The sequence below is a fragment of the Medicago truncatula genome, chromosome 8 (genome assembly GCF_003473485.1).
Source record: "Medicago truncatula cultivar Jemalong A17 chromosome 8, MtrunA17r5.0-ANR, whole genome shotgun sequence".
Taxonomy (NCBI): domain Eukaryota; kingdom Viridiplantae; phylum Streptophyta; class Magnoliopsida; order Fabales; family Fabaceae; genus Medicago; species Medicago truncatula.
In genome coordinates this window covers 7,693,971-7,718,372 of record NC_053049.1, presented here as the reverse complement: position 1 = coordinate 7,718,372, position 24,402 = coordinate 7,693,971, and the positions used below count along the sequence as shown (strand labels likewise).

The following is a 24,402-nucleotide window of genomic DNA, read 5'->3' as shown; positions in this document are numbered from 1 at the left end:
TTAATTTCCAAGTAAACGATTAGCACGTCGATTAGCACCTTTCAATCTGAAATTCAACTCATCCACATCATCTTCGAAATGACTCAAGGCTTTGTTTTGCCTGCAACATTTACCAAAATAACTATTAAATATGAAAACCTTAGAACAGGTTAAAGTCCTTCTCAAAGGTTGATGCAGATGCCAAATCAACCATCACATTGTTGTTTGTTTAAGATAAAACAATAAATAGAATAATGCAATTGACTAACCTCTCAATTTCTGATCCCATGTGAACAGCCATGTCTTTTACCTCTCCCAATAGATCACTTAAATTTGACAGTGCATCATCTTGATTCCCTTTTTCAAACTATTTGAGGACATTTTATTTATATCAACACTAAATATTGTGCAAGGTAAAGAGGAAAATCACAAATGAAAGATGAAGAGAGTTTGCAATATTATAAATGGTCGCAAACTAGTGATATGATCAATAGAGTTGAAACTTAGTACACAAGTAACCAACAAAGATTATTGAGATTCATATCAGAAAGAAGCTAAAGCTTTGTTAAGTTCAACAAGGCTTTATACAACAGTTCAATCTTTCATTGAGTTGATAGTTGATACGAACCTCGACTTTTTCAAGTGCAACTGTTGGTTCTTGAGGTGGAGTCCGCAGCCTGGACTGCCCTTTGGATGCCGAAGGCAATCCCAACTTCTCTCTCTGTTTTAAGTGGCTTACTTTTCTTCTGACCGCGTCGTCTGTTGTAAATTTTAAATATATATTTCAAAAGTTTTAAATATATTATGTGCTTAAGGACGGATCAAAAAATTTCAATATGATCTGGTTCAATGACATTTATCATATTCATACAAAAATATATAAATTCATAATAAAAAAATTATGACATCATTATCGTAAGTAAAAAGATTGGAGATTACAAATATTATACCATGGAAATACAAAAATTGAACACCTTAATATCAAAGGATCATAATTGCTCTCTTGTAGAAAGTAGAAACATAATAAAATTGGTTGAATGAACTAGAAACTGATTTTCTTCCCTCTTGTATGACACTTAACTTTTCATCTTGATTTTATTGGAGCATTTTATTTTATTTTAAAAGCTGAAACCCAAATGCAAATTTTGTTCTAATGACATATTAGTGGTGATATAAGATTGAGAAAAAACCACAACACACACACAACAAACACAAACCGCCCCCTCATTTCCAATTGTTTTCTGGGTACATCTTCCTGATATTAAAATTTTTCTTGCTGTATCCTCGGTCATTGAGAATAGTCTATTAAATCCTAGGAGATTATCGTATATTACGCAGAAAATCCTTAAAGAGCACATTTCATACTACTTTCATAGTTTGTTTTGTTGTGCAAGTCTTCATAGTTTGTATTTTATTCTAGGTCATGTTTTATAACATCATCTAATCATCTACATAACATACGCACATTAGGCATATATGATACAACCCGGAATGATATAGAAAAGAAAACACTTGCAAAGAAATTACTAACCTCCAAAAATAACTGGGCCTGTAATTTTACGTGTCTTCTTTGGTTTCCAAGTTTTGGAGAAGAGGCCACCAAGACTTCTCAAAAGCTTTTCTCCCTGGAAGCAAGTGAAAACATAGATATGCAAAAGCTAATTTCAACTTATAATAAGAGAAGTTATTGTTTAAAATACTTATTAGGGTTTCATCACAAAAGAGCAACATATATATAATATTTTTCATAAAGGTAAAGCAACATGAAGAAGCACCGTATAGAAGCACTTGAAAAAAAATGTATATTAAGAAGATTATACCCGACTTAAATGTCCATCAATGTCCGCGGCGACATGGTGAGTCCTAGTAATTTGCTCACCCTGGTGATGAAGGGTGACAAATGTCTTGGTAGCATTCTCTCTTATGTTCTCTGCTATCTTTAAACAATTCTGGACCGATTTCGTAGTCTCCTCAGCCTTGTGAACAGCATAATCTTCCAACTCCTGTACAGAATCATTCTCTGATCCACCAGATTCACGGAGATTCTTTGAATTTAACATTATCACTCTTTTTGAAGACATTCTCACTCAAGAAGTGCAGAATCAAGGTGCAGTGCGCCAGTGCGGTCCTTAACGCTGCGGAAGCACAACAGTCCCAACAAGTAACTAGGGTTTTTCTTTTCACGCAACATCCAGTGGTGGATATGGAAAAGCAATTAAAGTGGCGAGATAAATAAAATCTGAAAATATAAAAAGAAACAATATATATAACACATGATCTTTCACATTTATTGTTCCCGCAAATTTGGCTATTTTCATATTAAGGGGAAGAGTGGAAGCTTCCAAAGCATGAATATCTGCCTGTAGATTTTAGGATTAAACATGTAATTGGCCCCCCTAAATATACTAACATTTTATTTTAGTCCCCCTATAATATTCCTTAGATTTTTTGTCCTTTCAAAAAATTTCATATATGAATTAGTTTCTACTTTTTAGTCAACTGATCATGTCTAACTTTCATATTTTTGAATGAAATTTTTAAAAAATGGGTCGACTATTATGACAATTTCTCCACAAAAAATTAAAATTTTTTAACAAAACATGAATTAAATATGAACTTTTATGTTTTTGGAGCTAAAAAGTCATATTAAATTCATGTTTTGTTAAAAAGTTATAATTTTGTTTGAAAAATATTGTTATGATTTCTTACCCAAAAAATATGAATGTTAAACACAAGTTGACTAAAAAGTAAGGACTAATTTTATGATGAGAAATTTTAGAGAAATCAAAATCCTAAGAAATATTTTAGGGGGCTAAAATTAAATGTTGGTATATTTAAAAAGACCATTTAATTATTTAACGCTAGATTTTATTTTACAAGCTAGTAATGGCCTCATTGTTGCATTAGATGCAATATCGAGAGCCTTTTTATTTCACATGTCTGTATTTTATATAGGTTCTGTATTGGTTAGGTTGATTTTGGGTGACGATAAGCATATTGTATTTCCTGGTTCTGTTGAATTATTCCGTACCTTTTTTTTTTTTTTGTCAAGTAGCCTATTGGTTAAAGCTCACACAATTTAATTGTGGAGAAATGGAGTGTCTGGGGTTCGAACCCCGGCTCCTGCATATAATATGTAATATCCATACCAACTGAGCTAAGCTCACGGGAATATTATTCCGTACCTTTTACAAAACAATTTTTTTGGTGTAAATTGGATATCATTCGCGCGCAACTGTAGATACTAATCTTTCAAATTTTATAGGTCTCAAATCGATTATACCTTAAATACAATCATAATTTCATGAAACTTTTTTTTAAAAGAAAATTCAAATCAAATATAATAATCTATTTCTATATGTAGAAATAACCAAATTTGTGGGAAATGTGAAAAATCATGTTATATTGTTTCTTTTTGTAAAAAAAAAAATGTTATATTGTTTCTTTTTATATTTTCAAATTTTTATCTCACCATTTAATTGCTTTTCCAAAACCACCATTGGATTTATCTGACAGCCTATGTGCATGGTTGCAAGGTTGATGCAGAGGTTATAGAAAGGAGAGGATCAGATTCAAATGTAAGTAGGTTGGATGGGGGTGGTATCACCTTCCCCATCATGCCCCCGTGAATCTGAGTTTTTCTCACACCTAGTTAATTCGGTTTTTTCAATTTAATTTCGAGGTGAGTTCAGTCAGGTTTGAATTTTCTTGACATGCCTGCTAGAGAGAATGAAGAGAAAACGCAAATCGAGAGTTTCGTGTCTCTAGAGTTGCAAGAGAGAAAGCAAGTTGTAAAGGAATCTTGGATCGCCCAAAATAAGCTCTTATGATTTTTTGTACCAAACAATTTTATAAGCACTTATATTAGTAAATAGAGTAAATTACACTGGTCCCCTCTAAGATGCTTGAATTATTGTCAACACTGTAAAGATGGTGAAAATATGATTTGATGTTTTCTAAAAAATTTGTATATTGTCGGGATATAGTTATTGTTTTTATTTATAAATGACGTAACATAGAAGAAAACCAAACCGAGGGTAGTTTCTCAGTTGGAAAAAAGTTTCCTACCTTGCTATACTGTTGTGCACATGTTATAAGTTGCATAAGTTTCATTTCATGTTTAGCGGATATAAACGAATCAACATTTCCATGTCCTATTACACTAACACATCCAAATCAAATGCTAATAAAAAAATGTGAAAGTCAAAAATAGATTATTAAATTTATATTTGTGTTAATTCATTGAATTTTCACTTTTATTTTTTAATTTGATGATCAACTAAGTAAAGAATTATTTAAAAAATATATATAATTTATAGGATTTTTTTTAATTATGCAGGCTAACGGGCTACCCGCGTCCCGTTCAGACTAGCCCTAACGGATACTGAACTTTTTAGGGCCAGGCTAAAAAGCCCTATTAAAATTTGGGCTCAATATTTAAGGCTCAAACCCTATAATTAATCGGGCTAAACGGTTCGGCCCATATGGCCCGACCAATTTTGACAGCTCTAAAAGGGAGTGTAATTTACTCTAATAAATAAGCTCAAATGAACTCTACCTAATTGCCTTTTTTTTTTTAACAAACAAATGAACTCGACATAATAAGACAACCTAAATAAACCCCTTACATCTAAAGCAAATAACTAATTAAATAGTTCAAATAAAATCTAAAATTACACAAACAAAAAAGTATTACTAATAATTTACTTACATTAACGCAATTAAAAAACAAACGATATGAGTGTATTTAAAAAAATATGTAACATTTATTTTCAAGTTTATTAAAAAAAAATCAAGTCCATCATCGCGAGCTTAGCTCAGTTGGTAGAGATATTGCATATTATATGCAGGGGCCGGGATTTGAACTCCGGACACCCCACTTCTCCACAATTAAATTGTGTGAGCTCTAGCCACTAAGCTACTTGACAAAAAAATAAAAATAAATCAAGTCCATTTATTTTAAGGTGAAAATTTATTTTGGTCATTCACAATGTTGCATCTTCTTTTCCGACAATCGAAGCCGATGGATCATTTTTCCGAGAAACAATTAATTCAATAATTATTGTGTTGATTACTCTTAATAATGTTGTTTGTGAGCTTCTCAAACCTAGCCGTCACTATTTTTCTTCTTCATCTTGATCTGTCGAATTTTGACCCAAAATCATTCCTCCGAATTGTTTTTTCTTTCTTTTTAGTTAAATAAGTGATTTTAACATATTTTAAATCTTATTTCATTTTTTTTATTTCGTCGTCAATGACTTTAGCGTCGTCAACGTTTTAATCCGGAGATATGGATGTTGTGAATTTGTTCGTAGATTCATCTTTTCTGTTTTTATTGACTTTAAATTTGTATTGTATCGATGTAGTTTATCAATTTAAATTTAAATGAATGTTGCTATTTAACAACATTGATAAAAAAATTACAAATCAAAAGTGTAAGAAACAGAAAACTAGAAGACAACAAAGATTCAGGTTGATGCTAAAATAACTCAACAATGATATAATTATAATTGGGCAAGAGCATTATATTCCTTTACACACCAACAATACACGAAATGCATTTTGGCATTTAACGATGGAAAAATTGTGACACGATAAGAATGGTTTCATTTCTGAATTAAGCCATTCAAAAACTCTTTTGTAATGCCATCATAACTAGGATCCATCGCTCTGCTTGATATTGCCTCTGAAAAGTCACTTGTTCAAAAACTTCGACCTAGATCATGTTCAGTTAAAGTTTCTTGTTTGTGTGGTCTGTAACAAATAGTGAAGGCCAATTGTTATTTGTAGCAAAGGAATATTGAAAGTGAAACGAGTAAATTTTTCTTAATAAGTTTTCCTTGTGATCATTATTATGGTCAATGGAGATAATGATTATCATAAATATATAGTTTATCTTATATACTAACTGAACACTTGTCAAAAAAAAATCTTATATACTATTTGAACTCTAACACAGTTTTGCTTAAATTATTGGATGATATGTTTTTTCAAGTAAGACAACTTAGGCCTCAATTTTTCTCATTCATTAATATTAAATATTTTATATCATAATATACTAATACTAGTAGGTCTATATTATAAATAATAGTAGTGTAGCTCACCTTTCTAATTATTATCACAATCCTGCATCCCCAGCAACCAGAAGAGGGGGAATAATTTTCTTCATCCAAAGAACTAATGGCGGAGTCAGAAAAAAATAGTTTGGGTGGAACGCCTAAATAAACTATTATATATAAAACACAAAATTTACGTTGTAATAATTATTAAGTATGAAGTTTTTATTTATAGAGTAATGATATTTTTATCACGATCTGGTGACAACTTTTGTAATAATCTTTAATTGGTCAAAAACAATAAGGAGAGAAAAAGAAATAGAAAAAGAAAGTAAGAACATAATGTGATTAAAAGAAAAGGTATTGTCCAAAAAAAATTATCACAAAATATAATTAAGTACAAAGTTTTTTTTAATTTGAAAGAATATTACGTAGAAAGTTGATCATAAAAAAAATTAAAATTATTATCTATACATTTGAAATGATTTGAAATACTTCGAGATGGGAAAAAAATGTAATTTTTAACACGTAAACTTTTTTAAAGTTAAATATATTTTTGGTCTTATAAATATATCAACTTTTCCTTTTAGTTCATATAAAATTTTCCTTCAACTTTTAGTTCATATAAAATTTTCGATCACTATTTTTGATCCCTATTAAGTTAATTTTAGTTTTTTTTAATGAAATTGTGCAGAAATGTGTAGAATATTGTAAAAATATTTCCCAAAAAAATAGAATTTTTTAGCAAAACATAAATTAAATATGAATTTTTAACCGTCAAAGATATAAAAATTCAAATGAAATTCATGTTTTGTTAAAAAATTCTAATTTGTTTTGAGAGAGATTCTTATGATATTATGAATTTTTCTGCGAAAGTTTATTAGAAAATATAAATTCTACATATGAGTTTACTTTAAAATAAGGGCCATAAGTGAAGATGAAAAAATTTTGGAGGACTTAAAGTTGAAGAAATTTTTTAGAGAGACTAAAAAAAATTAGTATATTTATAAGGATAAAAAACATATTTCATCTTTTTTTAAAAGATAATGTTATTTTAATAATTTTTTACTATAAAATATAAAAAAAAAAAAAATTGGATGAGGTGGATTATTGTGGCCTGACTAGGTCTTAATGTCATCGTGTCAATGATCCGAGAAGAAAACAAGATTGGGCATTTAAGAAGTTATGTCAGAGGTTACATCATAAATTTGAAACAAATTAAGGTATTACCAAACTTGTTTACACTTAAATTTGATGATGTGACAACTGATAGAAGTTCTCATCTGCATACTCTAATACATGTGCCTGTTGTTTCTCAGAATATAAAGTCATGTGCTGGTGTTATATAGCTAACCTACTCTCGATATTTTACAAAATTTTCGATGTGGGACTAGTTTGCTTTGAAAGAAAGTGTGACTATGCTATTAGGTATTAGTTGTTGGCATAGTTTTACAACTTGAGAGGTTACCTCAACTCGTTTTGTTTGAGTAAATTTGACTCGTAAACTCAACTCGAGAACTCGTACGAGTTTATCTAAAATTAAAATTAAATAAAATTTACCTCAACTCGTTTTGCTCAGGTAAATTCGTAGGAGTTTAACTAATATAAATAATATTGCAAATAGTCCAATAGTGCAAAATATGATTAAATTATAAAGGTTTTCAACCACCATAATAAAGCATATGTTCAACTAAACATCAAAATACAGAATAAGCTTGCAAAATCATAAGTCTCTTAAGTCTTAAACATTCAAAAAGGCAAGTTTCACAAGTTCCTAGAGTTGTTAATAAAACTATCTTAAAAAAGTTAGAATTACATTATGATTTTACTCGAGTTTACTGAGTTTGACCGAGTTAACTCGAGTCAAACTCGTCAAACAATTTGATTTTATCAGAAATCAAATTTACCTTCGAGTTGACACGATTTTGATACCTAAAAATATAAACTCAGTAAACTCGATAAGTTAACACTCGATTTGTGGAACATTAATTGCAGGTATAAAAAATATGCTTCCATGTGGGACATTTTATCTTTTATTTAATACTAATGGATGGATGTTAAGGCCCTTTTTATTTTAAACCAACTCGCTTGTAAACTCGAAATCTAATGAAATAGGAACTATAATCAAGTATGGTCATCTGAAATCTAGAAGTAGAGGGCAGGCCAAAATAACATAAGAACAGAAAAGTTCTGCCAAGTTATTAAAAGTTGAGATATATTCTGCCAAGTTATTCTAGTGGATCTATTTTTAGAAGATTTATATGTGTAAATAAATTTGCCAACATTCTTAACATAATTTATGAATTTTCTGTAATTGATGAAAGACCTCCAAAGGCAGGTTTTGTTTTTTCAAAGGTGAAGTGCTTATATTATCCGATCCAACCCGCGGGTGGTTAACAATGGTTCAATATTGATCAATTTTCTAAATAGTTTGGTCGGGTTTTAGGTTGTCACTTTGATAGGAACGGTATAATGGGTTGTCTATTTCCACCTTTCTTAAGTATGTGTATGCACTCAAATAGTGTGCATAAATATTTGTGACTACACAAGACTTCCTCTCATTTCATCTCTATTTTTTCTTTCCTTTTTACCCGAAAATGACATCACTAAGTGATGTGAATTGCGCCACTCTTGCTTATATGCTCTTTTCGGACTGTTCCCCTTACCACATAAAGGAATATCAATGACAACATGTATGTAGTAATCTATCTCTTTACCACTGGTCCACTGTGACTTCGTTCTTGTCATACCACCTATAAATATGCAATGACGAACAAAATCGATTTTTAAAATGAGAAATGATAGATCGATGCAGAGCTTAGTACTACACCTTCATACCAATTTCCGGTCTCAAAATAACCATTTGTATTTGCTGGGTATGACTCATTGGTAATGTGTCGTAAATTGGGCAAGAAGATTGAAGGAGTGCATGGAAGTTTGAGGTTCAAAGACCTTGGAGGATTTGGAGTGGTTACTTAGCATAGAAGATTTAGAATCAATTGGATTCGTAAATTAAAAGAATCTTTGTGCTTGATTCTATAATTCCAACAACATAATAGTAGAAGACCTTATAATTTCTTATACAAAAAGTGATGTACCCCATAGCGAGGACAATTGGGGGGTCACTATAAACCCTGTTGTTTTCTCTTCATTTCTCTTTAATTTCCGCAATTTACAATTTGATATATGATAATTAGTGATAAGGTTAATTACTTCGTGTTAAGTGAATGAATGTTTTGAACCTAATTAGTATAATATCAAATTGTTTACTTAGTTTATGTTTATTGGAATTGCACTGTTTCCAATAGGCAATCGAATACAGAAAGTTTATGCGCAAAGTTTTCAAGAGAAAATTCATTCACCCCCTCTAAATTTGTATCGCTATCGTTATATCGACCAACCTTTATTGTTTTAGGAATCAAACTATACTTCACCTTCTCAATTTCGATTTCGTTTGCAGTTTTATACAGCCAATTAATAGTGCTAATTTTATAAATAAATAAATAAACTAATAGTGCAAAATTTGTCACAAAACAATAACTCCAAATTGTGTTAGGCAATTGACCAAGGACTTGTCCCTCACTCTTTACCACTGGTACATTGTTAAACGATAACTCACAGTGGACCAGCGATAAAGAAAGAGGTTTTTGAAATTTTTTAAAAGTTGAGTGTTGACGAAAGTTACAATTTCGAACTTTTTTTACCTATTCACTGTCTAAAAGAGTCACTGACTAAAAAGAAAGAGTAAACAAAATAGGGCGTTTGAGAAGTTATAAGTGAGGTTGCATCCCAAATTTAAAACAAACAATGTACTCCCTCCGTCCCTAATTATAAGACACTTTTGAGAATATTTTTTGTCCCTTTTTATAAGACTCCTTTGTTATTTCCAACTACATTAATTATTTCTTTACATACATGCCCCTATTTATTATACATCTTTTTCTTCAATGAAAACATAAACTAACCTTCTTTCTTAAAGGATAAAATCGTAAAAACAAAGTGATTACAAACAACTTTAATACAACTATCCATTATCTTAATTCCCGTGATTTTGGCAAAAGGGTCTTATATATAGGTACGGAGGGTGTATTTATTACCTAATTTGTTTACTCTCGGATCTGGGATTTCCAAGTCCGCTAATAAGTTCTCGTTGTTTATCAAATTTTAAAGTCATGTGGTGTTCTTATATAACTAACTTACTCTTTATATATTTAACAAAGTTTTCGATGTGGGACTAATTTGCTTTGAAAGAAAGTGTGACTACGCTATTAGCTGCAGGTATAGAATAACATCATGCTTCCATGTGAAAGGTGGAAATACAACTTGCTTAATCAATTTGATAATAAGCTTTGCCTTCTCATATTTTAATGTGAAAATACAGAACTTGGTTACTGTACATGATATGCATGTAGCAATAGACTTCTAATGTCACTGTTGGTTTGCACTAACCCTATGATTTTCCATTTCCCTTCATTTTCGTTGAATAAAGATTTATTTATATTTAAATCAAAGCTTATGCTTTTATGTTTTTGCATTGAGTTAACATTTTTCACGTCCTCTAAAATGTAACTCTGCTGCGTCACTTTGGTGATTTGATTCTTGTTTTTTAAATTTGATCATTTATCAATTTCATTATTTAATATATTCACCCCAATAATTAATATTTTTGTTGCTTCTTTTTTAGGTTAATATAATTACACAAAAAAGCAAATGGAAAGTACAACTTTTTGAAGTATAATTTTTTTAAGGCACCGTTTGTGGAGTGGGTTTCGATTTCATTTTCAGTTTTATTCAGCCAATCAATAGTGCTAATTTCATAATTCCCTAAAAAAAAAAGTGCTAATTTCATAATAAAAAAAAAGTACATACATTAGTGCTAAGTTGCATTATTGTCATTTTGAATTCCAAATTCATGCTAAAATTACATTTATTAAGAAACCTAAAATACAATAATTTGAAGGGATTGTGTGGTCATTGTACTGTACCAACTCTCATACGTGTCTATCTCTTGTTGAACAAGACATATTTGCTTTCTTTTCACCTATTGTCTTGTTCATAAAGTAAGCATGTGCAGAGCTGAACATTTTGACCATCAGAATGTTCCATCTGTTTTACTTAGGATGATTTGTAAGACTACCATTTGATGTAATCAAATACTAATAGTGAAACGACAATGAAGAGCAATGATATTAATATCTAGGATGATATTCCCTTGTGGAATATTCCTAGTACATCAAAGTTCATAGTCTTAAATGAACATTGAGTATCCTTTTTGACATAATTCTTGTATATGTCTTTATTGCTTGATTGATCCATGCAAATGTACTTTCCTAGACATATATCCATGTCTCATGTGCCTTGCATGACCTTGATCAATGTTCTTGAGATTCTTGGCTTGTATAAGAACAACCTTCTGATCTCTAATTGAACATTATGATCTCTGAGCAACATTCTGATATAACTTTCTGACCTCAGAGTTAGATCATGAATTCAAATGTCCTTTGATTTCTTGATTCTTGGTATGATTTAAACCTTGTTCATGTCTTAGTAAAACACTCAAGAGCACAAGTTAAATACCAAGGAATTAATCAAAGTTCATAAAGGCATAATGGTTTATTATCTTTAAAATTAATTAGGGATTTTGCTTCAACGTCACTGTTGGTTAGCACTAATTCTATGATTTTCCATTTTCCTTCGGTTTCATTGAATAATGATTTATTTCTATTTAAATCAAGATTATTATGTTTTTGCGTTGAATTAACATTTTCACGTCCTCTAAAATGTAACTCTGCTGCGTCACTTTGGTGATTCGATTCTTGTTTTTTAAATTTGATCATTTTATCAATTTCATTCCTTAAAATTCCCTCCAGTAATTGATATTTTTGTTGCTTCTTTTTTAGGTTAATATAATTACACAAAAAAAAATAAAAAAAAATGGAAAGTACAACTTTTTGAATTCCAAATTCATGCTAAATTATACTCCTTCCGTCTCAAATAATAAGAAAATAAAAAACAAAATCACATTTATTAAGAAACCTAAAACACAATAATTTGAAGTATAACTTTTTGTGCTCTCACTAGAATAAGTTTCATGAAAAAGGTAAAAACAATTTTCTTTGTTTGTTGGTTATAGAGAAAATATGATGTAGATAAAATTAAACGCAATTTACATTTAATTTATGAAAATAAGGTAAAAGAATTCTTGGAAATTATGTTTTTTTTAAACAAAATAATTAAATAAGGTAAAAGTTAATTTTTTTACTTTTAACAGGAAAAATAAGTTTTTTTCTTTATAATTTGAGACCGAAGAAGTATGTGCATTGAACGTGCTTTATTGACTGTTTCTCATGCATGCGCTCACCCGCTACTCTAGTCTCATGCATTCACCCCAAAGTTGAAATTTTGGTCACAAATTGATAATGAAAACAACATGATGCTTGTTGGTGAAAGATCCTTTGTACACATAAACCTTTAAATTTGTACACACAACTTTCAATTACATGTTTCATTATGACATGTCACATGTATCATGTGCCACATTTTTATATGCATGATAATTTGCAACATGGTAAAGAAGATTTTCATTTGTTCAAAAATGAATTAAAGAAAATTAAATGCAAGCTACCTAATTCTTCATCAGAGATTGAAGAGACATTATTATTCAATTAAAAAATAAAATTTAAAATGAAAAGATAATGGTAGTGGAATGAACAAACTCATCCTCAATTTTTTGTGAAAAAGTACATAAATTTCTCTTTATCTATGTCTCTCCTCAAGTATGGTTACAATGTTAGTGATTATTTTGTGAGTACAAGAAAAACATGTTAAGTTGATTATGATGGATGTAATGTTGTTAGTACAATCCATTTCGTTTGTGATAGAATTTATGTTGCCGCAGTTTTCACCTCTCCAACCTATGCAAGTGTTAGTGAAGTCATACTAGAAATGAAATGCAAATCTGATCTCATTCACATCATTTATAGCTTATCAAGCATGTTATTCTTCTATACCTGCAGCTAATACCTAATAGCATATAGTCACACTTTCTTTTAAAGCAAACTAGTCCCACATCGAAAACTTTGTGAAATATACATAGAGAAAGTTATATAAGACCAGCACATGACTTTAAATTTTGAGAAACAACTAGCACATACATAGAGTATGGGGTTGAGAACTTATATCGGGGGTTGGTGTCTCAAATCTGAGAGTAAACAAATATTAGGTAATACCTACCTTTTTTATTTCAAACTTAGGATTAGGATTTGGGATATGAAACCTCTCTTATAACTTCTCAAACGCCTAATTTTATTTACCCTATCTCTTTCTTTGGTTGTTCTTTACGGTCACATTAAAACCTAAAAAATTATTAAAGTAAAATAATATTATCTTTTAAAGAAATTATATTACGATACACTTTCTTTTCTCTATATGTTTATTTCTTAACGTGTCTACGGGTGGAGTGCAAATATATGGTTCTAATATACTCCTTACGTTCCATAATAAGTGAGTATTTTGTAAAAAAAAATATTATCGTAAAATAACTGACTCATTTCAATTTTTAATGCAATATTAATTATTTTTTTCTAATTATAAATTTAATTAATACTACTTTCATCACTCTCAACTCAAAATATTATACTTTGCATTTATGTTAATGACAAATGCGTCAATACTTCACAAGAGTGCTTGAAACCATTTTTCTCTCTCCTTTATTAATACATTTTTTTAACAAGTGTCAAATGAGCAAAAAGCTCACTTAAATTGGGACGGATGGAGTATGTTGAATGTTGAATATAAAAATTTTTGTTATATGTTGAACATTGAAAAATATAATTGCTAATTTTGTTACAAAGTGGACGTTGAATGTTGACAAATTTTGGTATATGTTGCTAATATATGCCTCCTAAATTTCAGGTTCTATATTTTTTTTGTATGCCTCTTAAATTGCCTCTTAGGATTAGAAAGTTTAAAAAAATTGCGTTTTTATTTTACTAAAGATCTATTATATTATTAGAGTCGAGCATCCTATTTCATAGGAACAACCCTACTTATCAAAGGACTTAGGGTTCCCTAATTTTAGGGTTGGAATAGTTTATTCATAAAAAGATCATGCAGTGAATTGTGTAAGGAAAATGTCAAGTTTTGGATTAGTCAAACTCAACATATGTCTGCGCCTTCAATGCTTTGTAATGAAAAATTTGTTGACACATTTAGTTTAGAGAGCTCAAGAACGTTGTTAAAAAGGCATGAAAAATTTACAGAGGACTTGAAGAGGTTGAAATTAGTTGATTATATGTGAAGCTTAATGTCTTGTTTTAATTGCTTCGAGGTTGGTCGGTTTAGGGTTTGTTTTGCTAATACTAATGTTGAAGTCAAACGTTGGCAACCAAATTTAAGGCTTCACTTCAAGGAGGTTTGATGAGAGTCATCATATTTCCTCATTCACCACTTGTTCGAGCAACATGGATATGATGGAATAAATTAGAAAGTTCTATGGAATTTTCTTTCTTATTTTGATAAAATAATGTGCTAGGGGAATTTATGTACACCAAACTGTTAGATTTTTCCCAGTGTTCTAGCTAGAGGTATCATTGTGTTTAGGTGCTATTCTATTTACAATTGTGATTTTCTTGATTAATATGGTAAAACCACAGACTTTATATCTTACTGGTACCACCATGACCAATTTATTTAATTTAGTTTTTCAGTGTTAGTTTCAATTTATGCGATGAGAGAGGGTCTATATATAAAGTCAGACTTTATCGTAACTCTCACAGACTCCTAATTCATGAAGGGGAAGCCATCAACCTTCTGTATGCTATTCATTGGACTTTTCGACTTATTTTAATCAAGGTGAACTTCAAGTTAGATACAAAGCAGGTGGTGGATAGCATGAAAATCATCAAGGGAAAGTTGAATATGGAGTTATTTTATTTCCCTATTTTAAATTGTAGGAGTCTTTTATCTTCACATTATTTAAGCTCTTTGGTAGAGTTCCCTAAGATTGAAGCATGTACAGTTGTTCATACTTTGATAGGGATGGATACTTTTATGATTAGCTTTCAAAGTTGTGATTAATACAATTTTGATTTTCTTTATGTGATGAAAACAACTTTGATTGCGTTTTGTATAAAAACAAATTAAAGAAGAAAGAATGAAGACTTGTATTTCAAGAATACGCCTGACTTTATTAATAGTCTCCCAGTAAAGAAAACTTCAAAACTTTAACCAATGCCTCAGGGGCACCGGTTAACATTTAGACTCAAAGCCTTTTACTTTAAAACTCAAGTCTTAAGGATTCTATTTATGAACAATTCTGTGAGCATAATAAACTAACTCAAACTCAATTGTTCATTAACAAGTTATGATTATGTGTTTTAAATTGCACACAAGCATTCATAGTAATTGATACATGTTATTCAAAATTCACAACTTGACAAAACTTATAATAATTCCAGGGATAATTAAAAATTGAACATTAGAGCAAAGTTATGGAACTACTTGTGTACATTACTAAAACGATTTAAAGATGCACAGTTCGCTCTACAAAGTAGAGATAACACATGCTAAGCTTAGCCTAAATATCCCAAAAATTCCTGTGATGATGAATGAGGGCAGGGGAAAACCAAAAAAAAAAAATTTACAACTGACATAATATATGTGATTCCTCCTTGAGTGGTTCTAGAGTAGCAAAAATTAATTCCCCTAACATATGCTTTATTTATGTGTAAATAATCATGTCATTTCCTACTTTAGGATTCGGTCATATTCTATAGCACGAACTTTGGTGCTCAAATTTTCGTCATTATTCGCTTCCAAGTAAGAAACTGGGTATGGACTTTCTAGGTTTTGTAATTTCACTGTGGATTGTTGTTGACAGAATTGCTCTTGTTAACACCTTGCATGTCCATAGGGGAATTGGTTATGCTACTAACAGACCCTAGTGTCTGAGAGCTCAACTGAGGACTTGCTGGACCTTCAGGATTACCAGCATTCATACCATGAATTGCCCCTGAGCTCATCTGTTGCGGACTCATCGGAGTTCGTTGACTCATTTGCTGAGGGCTTGCTTGCTGATGTGTTTGTTGGCTCAACGATGAAACTCCCATGGTAGATGGTGATCCCACCTGTGGCGGTGAAACAACTGCCTGCAATTGTGAAGTTGTTTCTTGTTGCTGCTGCTGCTGTAATTGCTGCTGCAACTGCTGTTGTATATGCTGTTGTTGCTGTTGTAATTGCAACTGCTGTTGGTGTTGCTGCTGTTGCGATTGTTGGTGTTGCTGCTGTTGTTGCCGATTCATATAAAGACTCATCGCTGGCATAAGCTTTGGTGGACCCATAGGACCCATTGCTCGCTGCAGCGTACTCATATTAGTCCTATTACTCAAAGATTGACTCAACAAACTAGCAGAGCTGGGGTGCATTTGCCGAGCTCCCGACATGCTGGCAATGCTAGACTGAGGTGAACCTGACATGCCTTCACGATTATGTACCAGTCTAAGCTTTGATAAAAGTTCTTGGTTTGAATGCATTGTTCCAGGCCTATATTGTTGGCTTATAGAATTACTAATATTTGAAGCTTGGCCAAGACTCATTGGGTTCTGACCTATATTTCCCATGCCTGTAATAGACGTCATGGGTGCTGAGATTCCGGTTCCTCCTATTCCCCTTGCAGCTCCAATTCCCATGGCATTGCCCATGGGTGAAAGACCAACTAAGCTATTTCTGAAGTTACTCATTCCCATAGCTCCAAGTCCCATCATCATTTTCCTTTGCATTTGTGGTTGCTGGTTCTGTTGCAGTTGTTGTTGCTGGTGCTGTTGCTGTAGCATCTGAATCTGAAGAGGTGAGGCCTTGTTTAGCAAGTGATTACCCAATGGCATGTTGGAGTTCTGTCCAACCCCGTTTAAATGTGAAAGCTGATTTGCACTGAGCAAAGATCTCTGGAATTGTGGATTTTGCTGTTGAAGGAGAGAGTGTTGATTCTGTTGAAGCTGCTGTTGCTGCTGCTGCTGCTGCAGAACTGCTTGTTGTGAGTCCAGTTGCTGTGGTCTTTGAGCCATTGAGACCCCGGAGAGAAGTGCCTGGGACATCTGCAAGCCCTGAGGGTTTCCAGGTGGCAACATCCTTGCATTTGCTACAAGACTCTGCGGTAAGTTTAAAGATGCATTACTGCCACCGGCTAGTTTTGCAGCTTCATTGTTTGACTGACCTGGAATTGGTTCTCCATATTGCTGCATCTCATTAGGAGGTAAACTAGATTGACTTCCCAATGGAAGGTTCACAAGGTTCGGTCTGACTTGGATTCTGTCATCTTCCTTAACATATCCATCATGTTCAATCTACAAGAAGCAGATTTTTTACAATTAAGAAAACAATTTGACAGAGATTTTCCATCGTATGATTCAAGCTCAAAAAGAGTAACATACCTGTGAACTGAACTGGTCTGCAAGCAAATCCGCAAAATGCTGCCCACAAATGGTTTCATAAATCAGTGCAGTAAAATTGCAAAAACTCCTTTCTATTGTATTGAAAGACAAGAAATTCAAATATGTGTGCTACAGTAGCTTTGATAGTTCATTAACTTTAGATAGTGATTTCATGGTCGACAATTAATACCGAGACATTAAGAAATCATGCGTGGGAATAAATTATATGCCTTTTAGCAGCAAGTGAAAGTAAATATTATGGCCAAAGTTTTTGTAAAAAATGGTACCAATGAGATAAAATGGCAAGGGATTCCTTAAAAGGGTGTCAAAGCCGTATGGTAAAGAAGAAAAGTTATGATAAATACAGATAGCAAATTAATATTTGAATCGCTTAACAGGACCCCATGGAAAAAGGTAAGTGACAGCTCAAACATTTGCATTCAACTGACTTCAGATGTAAATGCTCAATACACATATAATATTAAGGATTTTTCTATCACGTGCAAAGTTTGCATATGTTAAGAAGAAGTTCAAATTAATAAGTTTGCATTGAAACTTCTGCAGTTTATAATCTTTTAACAAATATTATTGTTTTCAATAAAAAGTTGCTACTTTTAGTTGTTTTAACATGTGCAATATTGCACATGTTAGACAAACCGTAATATTACAATATGTACGCCATGAAACTTACAGTATTGGGTAATGTAGGGAGATGATCTTCTGCCCCTATGAAATCACTCTCATCTATGTCCCCATAATGCAAAGCCACGGTGCCATCAGATGGCTTTTCAGCCATTATCATCCTAGTTCGGAACCTAGGAACTAAATTAACAACATTTCCTGTAGAAGAAAGAAAATGAGCATTAGATATGGAAAAGAAAGAACTATATATTGCCAAGAACAAGAGATTGAGCAAAAATTGCAACAAACCTTGAACTACACGCTCATTCCAACGGAAACTTAACACTCTCATTTTGCATGCGTTCATACTACCACCTGTAAGTGACTTTGATAAAGAACATGAATCATCTATCAATCCCTCATTATTTGCTGCATTTGAAAGATGAGCTGCCACACGCTGTGGTGCATACGTATTCTGCTTTTTAATGAGCTGATCCGGCTTTTTCATCTTGAAGTGAAGTTTATGCCTGATAAAAGTCAATAGGTTATACGTAAGAACAGTAAAATTCACTTCATGAAATTTGAAAACATAAGAGCCCAACACTTCTATTTTTGTAGACCAAAGGCTACAGCAAGAAACAAGCAAGCATTATCTTATTAGGTGAGTCAGCTATATGGATCAATCATATCTATAGCTAAACCACTGACATCTAAATCTTTCTTAATAGTTTTTGCCTATAGTTTTGCTTGGTATTCCTCTGCCTCTGGCGATTAGGTTGCCCACCATCTAATCAACTCTCCTACTACAGAACCTATGAGTCTCCTCCACACATACCCCCAACTCTCTAATATTATCTTGCCTCATCTTATCTTAATATTTCCACTCACCCAATGCAACATTCTCATCCAATACTACGTTGAGTTTATTCATGTGATGGCTTTCTACCTCCCAACCCAAACCGTCCCATACAACACTGTCTGATTAAAATGCTAGTCAAAAACCTTTCATCACAACAATAGAATACTTGAATTTACTTTTTTCTTTGAAAAGATCAATGGAAGATCATAAACATGGGATTACGAAAAACAATATTGAGATGCTTTTTAAATGTAAACAGTATACCTCGTCGTCACCATATCAATTTTTGAGAACCTGTCAAACATATGTTGAAGACCTTGCTCAGGTAAAGCCGAGGTTCCAACTGACGGACTATTTGCATTGAATGGGACACCAGTACTAACACTAGCAGGAGAAGCAACTCCACTCATTGCAGGTGTCTTGGGAAGGGAATTAGATCTCCGTTTTGCAGCTAGGTGTGCCTGTTGTTGCCTTTGTGTAGAATCATTTGATGGAGTTCCAACAGCAGCAGTAAGTGAAGCCATTGCTGCCTTCTCTTTCTGCAATGCTCCGGGTGCGGTGTTCATTGAAGATGGTCCAAAACTGGGTCCAACTGAACCGTTAGAAAATTCACCTGATTTTGAAGATAATGGCGAGTGAGGTAACGTCCCACTAGATAACCGAGGACTCTGTACTTGTTTCCTTTTCTGAAGCTGATCCTCCTTTTTGGCTTCTTTCTCGATTTGCTGGCCCAGACTATTCCAGGTTGTCTGTGGGAAATTAGATCTCATGAATGCATGTTGTGGCATTCTTTGCTGAAGCCGTAATTGTTGTGGGTCTAAATTGCTTGCATCCATTTCCAACTCACTTTTATTACGGTTTATCCCTGCACCATCTATTCTTTCCATTTCAAATTGTTCTTCCTTGGCAACTAACCTCATGCCTTGCTGACCAGAAGCAAATTGAATAGCCCCTGTATCTTGATTTAACCCCCCTTCAAAACCCTGCTGGGGAAACTTCTGAACGCCACCACCGGTATACTGAATACTTCTGGCCATTGCTTGTTGCTGTAATAGTGTATTCTGCCAATTCATATCCGATCCTTGAAGAGCGTCAACGTGTGAGCCTATTTGATGCTGCTGCATTGCATCAACACCTGTGGAAGCAGGCCTCATTCTTTTCGCAATATTAGATAAAGGTGATGATTGTCCATCCGGATTCTCTCTTTTTGCATGAAAAGAGACACTCGCATTCGGATTATCCGCATATGAAATCGTGACATCTTGTGTAGCAGGAGAAGCCCCAGATGAATTAATACCAGCAATTGATCCATGCTCTAGCATGCTTCTTTGAGTTCCAACGGCCATTGGATATCTTGATTGATGGGGCATCATAGAAAAGCCTGGGATGGAAGAATCTGGTATAGCATTCTTGGATCTCATGGCAATGCTTGGGTTAAGATTTTGCATTGCTGGATTTTCAAGAGTCTGTTGTACAATAGCATTTGATGTAGTGACTCCCGAATCACCCAACCTGTTGTTTGAGTTCTCTTGTACTCTATCTATGCATACTTTTTTGCCATGGATTTTGTTACTAGAAGTGACGGCTAACTCTGGGATATTCCTTAATCGCTTTCTCTGCAAATTAAGCTGAAACACAAGTTCAACAACATTAGGATGCATACATCCACACAATAAATTCATTAGGGGAGAATCTAACTTGTTTATACCTTTGTTGGAAATGGACTTTGACACAGTCGATCCAACTTTGGAGTAGGATCTAGATGAAGGTTTGGCTGTAATGCTTTCAGTATCTTTGATTCAACTTCCTATTATCAATGTGAACATAGTTAAGTGAGATTAATACCCAATAAAATAATAAATTATATGAATTGGTCATTCATGACTAGTGATTATACTCACCATTAGATCACCATAAGTCCAAGACTTATCAGTAATAGATGGGATGTCCTTAACAATATTTTCCAATGACATCTTGAGGCATACTTTATTCACAGTAGGAGAAATTTCCACTGATGCAATGCCAGCTCCCTTTTCAGAAGAGCATCTTCGATAATCACGCACCTGGAGTATTACAGAATTGATAAACACAAAAGGTTAGAACACAAATAAAAGTATGCAACATTAAAAGTATATATAAAATGGTGATAAAATTTAGTAAAAATGACACATAAAAGCTGTCGACAATCAAAAGAAGAAGCAAAAAATTAAAAGAGATGTCAATAAGAAAAAGCTCCTCTGGCACAGGGAGTGTTGCATAACTGAAACTCCTTAATGAATTGCCAACACTACAAATGAAACTAAATGGCAGTGGAAAAATTTGTGCAATCTTAATATTTTTTTTAAATTCTTTAACAAAACAATAGATTGAAATTTAAATGTTGCCTTTAAAAGTAAATCATGCCAAAAATATGTAAGATTCACCTCGCATATAAGTGCTCCATCAACATACTTGGCAGGTATATCATCCAGAATATCCGCAGGCAAGTGACCTGACTCAATGGCCTCCAAACACAAAATGACAGAAATAGGAACGTAAGTACATGAAATACTTAACATATGCAAACAAATAAAAAAGTATAAAAAATAAAAATTAAGAAAGCATAAGATGATGATTTAGACAAGAAATTTGAAGCCACCCAAGGAAAGTCCCAGACAAAAAGCATAGCTTCTGGTCCTATTCCTGTTTCCACCTTTGAGATAGACAATGTAAAAAGGAAGAAATATGTAGCCCAAACCCAGCAGCCCCCCGGACTCACATTATGAAATTATACTAGTCGTTAACAATTAATTGAATCAGGTTAACAGTCTTGAAAGCTCAATAAGAGGCTTTTCGTTCATACTCATACATATAGCAATGCTTACTATAAATGTACAAAGTGATGAATGTCCCTCTTAGGTTTTCGGCATAACACAACTGGACAAAAAACAGCTTTGTAACATGAAAATTGTCTAAAGCTATATAACGTCTATGCAAGTCATATCTCTAGCCAACATGGGACATGGGTTTTGCGCAGCAGTCCCACTCAATAATCATAACATTTTATAACAGAAAATTTAAAACTGAAAAAAACAAAAAGGAAATTTTAGAATTTCAAGAGAATTACCAAGAAAAGGGTTTCAGATGACCTATCATACGGCAGTAACAACTTCGGTAACGACTGATTTGCAGCAGCATACTGAAACTTCACAAATTACACAACTTAGAAACTTAACTGGCTGAGCTAAACAACTCCACAATAACAAAATAACAACACTAGTTTTCTACAAACCTCGGAAGGTTTTCCAATAGAATAACCATCTGGGTACAGATTCAACGTAAAAGAAGCTTCCTTGTCTGTCAAAACAACCACCACAACACAGCACTCAGGATTGAATAATTGAAACACAAGTTAACTAGACAATAAACTCTGATTACTAACCTGCTACTGATGAACGATTTTCAGATGAAATCAATGAATTCGGCAACCGAGCATTGTTTTCACCAGCCTCAGCGAGATCACTCTGTATAAACAAATGAAGGAAATTAAAGCAATCAATAAAAGTAACTTAAATTCCAAAACATTGAACAATTTCCAATATTCGCATGGATGCTTAAATTTAACCTAGCTAATCAAATAACACACGGAAAAAGATTCAATTTTTATATGTTCTTAGCCTTAATTCATTCTAAAATCAGAAACACTGTGATAGAAATAACAACAAAAACATAAACGTTTGAAACAAAACAGCAAGACCCAGAATTCAGAAACAAAAACAAAAACAAAAATCAATCTTTACATGATCTTAACCTTAATTCATTCTAAAATCACCCAAATAAACAAAAAGTATCATCATAGAAAAAAACGATAAAAACGCAAACTTTTGAAATAAAATAGCAAGACCCAGAATTGAGAAAGTTGTTTTGATTACCTGAGATTGGTCATCATCTTGAGAAGATTGAAGAGGTTTGGGGCGAAACCTAGTGCCAATTTTAGAGACCTTGAAGGAGACACCCATGGAAATTTGTGTGAATTGAGAAACCCTAGAAATTAACAGAAGAAAAAAAAAATGGGTTTGTGATTGAATTGAAGTATGAATCAACTCAATGCATTGTTAGATCAATTCATAACATAACATGGATTTTGGATTAGTGTTCTGTTTGGCTTCGTCTTATTTCTCCTACTGCCATACCCACAACACACAGCATTTTTTTTGGTTCGTTATACACCATCGACTTGTCAAAGTTAATTACTAAAATTACTAAAATAAACTAAAACGAAAGAACCCCTAAAAAAAATTAAGGCGAATTATGCATTTTTAATTCATTAAATGATTTAAATGTGATAATTTAGGATAGAAATAAGTTGCTCAAAAAAAAAAAAGATAGAAATAAGTGTGAAACTATGACAAATTACATTGATCAAAACTTTTTTCTTAAATAGATAAAGCTTAGACTTTTTTATAGTCATATTTAGACTAATATCTCAAATTCGTCTTTGAATTTTCAAAAATCAGCCAAATTCGTCTCTGAATTTTGCGAAATATTTATTTAGTCCCTGTATTTTACAGACATCCATCAAAATGGTCCCTCCATCCAAAAGCTCCGTTAGTGGTGATGATGTGTCCTCTTGCATGATGTGTTGTCTTGTACACGTGTCAACAAGGCAGTCATATGTACAAGGACTAATTTGATGGAAATGGTAAAAATTACAGTGTTAACTTTTCAGTGTCATTTTTTTGTGTTACCAATTATACCCCTCTATGATAAGGATCGATTTGATACTTATTGTTATAATTGAAGGATTAATTTGATGGATATTGTTATAATTTAAGGGCTGATATGATTGATTTTATTTGCAGGGAATAGGTACAAGGAGGTATGACATGAGATAACAAGTGATTTCAAATGATATGCATAAACAAACACCACTTAGGGATCCTGCTTCACAAAATCCAACTGCTTCTTGAGTTATTAGAGTTCCAAATCCAAATTGCGGGCCATCCGCTTCTACTCCACCCTAATACATGGAGTTTATCCCAATTCCAGGATTTTCAAAGCAGTGATGCTTGCTTAAATTATGTTTTTGGACTAGTTTAATTAATGCTTTTTGGACTTGTTTAATTTATGTTTTTTTAGATATGCAATGACTTAAGAACATCAAATAACTTGATGGCTATGTAATGTTATTTTTTTGGCTATGTAATGGCTTATGAACATCAAATGTATGACTTATGATGGTATGCAAATGTCTGTCTTTTTACAATCAAAGTGTATGTCTTTTACTTTTTACTTTGTTCAGCAAATGTATGCACCAAGGATCATAGTGACATATGCTGTGAAAATTCAAGGACTTATTTGATGGTGTTTTCACTAATTTGGGGATCGATATGATGGATAGACATACAATAGAAGAACCAATTTGATTGAAATTTTTTGACAGAAGGGTTAAATTCATTCATTGACAGCCTCTTTTCAT

General features: G+C 32.6%; 2 protein-coding genes across 3 annotated transcripts; both read right to left on the bottom strand.

Annotated features, from left to right (window-relative positions):
• LOC11419924 (SNAP25 homologous protein SNAP33) lies at positions 1-2,039 on the bottom strand. Its single transcript, XM_003627297.2, has 5 exons — positions 1,800-2,039; positions 1,511-1,604; positions 608-738; positions 249-346; positions 1-100 (listed from the first exon to the last, which is right to left on the bottom strand). Exons 1-5 carry the CDS (start codon positions 2,037-2,039, stop codon positions 1-3), a joined length of 663 nt encoding a protein of 220 aa, XP_003627345.2.
• A 13,421-nt stretch (positions 2,040-15,460) lies between these two features.
• LOC11434056 (protein PHYTOCHROME-DEPENDENT LATE-FLOWERING) lies at positions 15,461-23,181 on the bottom strand. 2 transcript variants are annotated; one of them, XM_024773758.2, is made up of 12 exons: positions 22,856-23,181; positions 22,366-22,447; positions 22,216-22,280; positions 22,051-22,128; positions 21,368-21,448; positions 20,846-21,007; positions 20,653-20,751; positions 19,209-20,572; positions 18,395-18,612; positions 18,156-18,304; positions 17,465-17,503; positions 15,461-17,377 (listed from the first exon to the last, which is right to left on the bottom strand). In XM_024773758.2, exons 1-12 carry the CDS (start codon positions 22,940-22,942, stop codon positions 15,893-15,895), a joined length of 3,909 nt encoding a protein of 1,302 aa, XP_024629526.1. In that variant the 5' UTR covers positions 22,943-23,181; the 3' UTR covers positions 15,461-15,892. The 2 variants fall into 2 exon arrangements, with proteins under 2 accessions (XP_024629526.1, XP_003627348.2); XM_003627300.4 differs by having other exon boundaries at positions 22,051-22,122; positions 22,856-23,180.
• Between the last annotated feature and the right edge of the window lie 1,221 nt (positions 23,182-24,402).

What these genes read in the sequence shown, in the direction of transcription:
- LOC11419924 (XM_003627297.2), bottom strand. Translation starts at nt 2,039, where the DNA reads ATGTTAAATTCAAAGAATCTCCGTGAATCTGGTGGATCAGAGAATGAT. An exon ending in TTGATGGACATTTAAGTCGG is followed by an intron (nt 1,605 to 1,799) that starts GTATAATCTTCT and finishes ACTTGCTTCCAG; the next exon opens with GGAGAAAAGCTTTTGAGAAG. An exon ending in TTGCACTTGAAAAAGTCGAG is followed by an intron (nt 347 to 607) that starts GTTCGTATCAAC and finishes GTCCTCAAATAG; the next exon opens with TTTGAAAAAGGGAATCAAGA.
- LOC11434056 (XM_024773758.2), bottom strand. Translation starts at nt 22,942, where the DNA reads ATGGGTGTCTCCTTCAAGGTCTCTAAAATTGGCACTAGGTTTCGCCCC. An exon ending in CTATTGGAAAACCTTCCGAG is followed by an intron (nt 22,129 to 22,215) that starts GTTTGTAGAAAA and finishes TAATTTGTGAAG; the next exon opens with TTTCAGTATGCTGCTGCAAA. An exon ending in GAATGAGCGTGTAGTTCAAG is followed by an intron (nt 18,305 to 18,394) that starts GTTTGTTGCAAT and finishes TTTCTTCTACAG; the next exon opens with GAAATGTTGTTAATTTAGTT.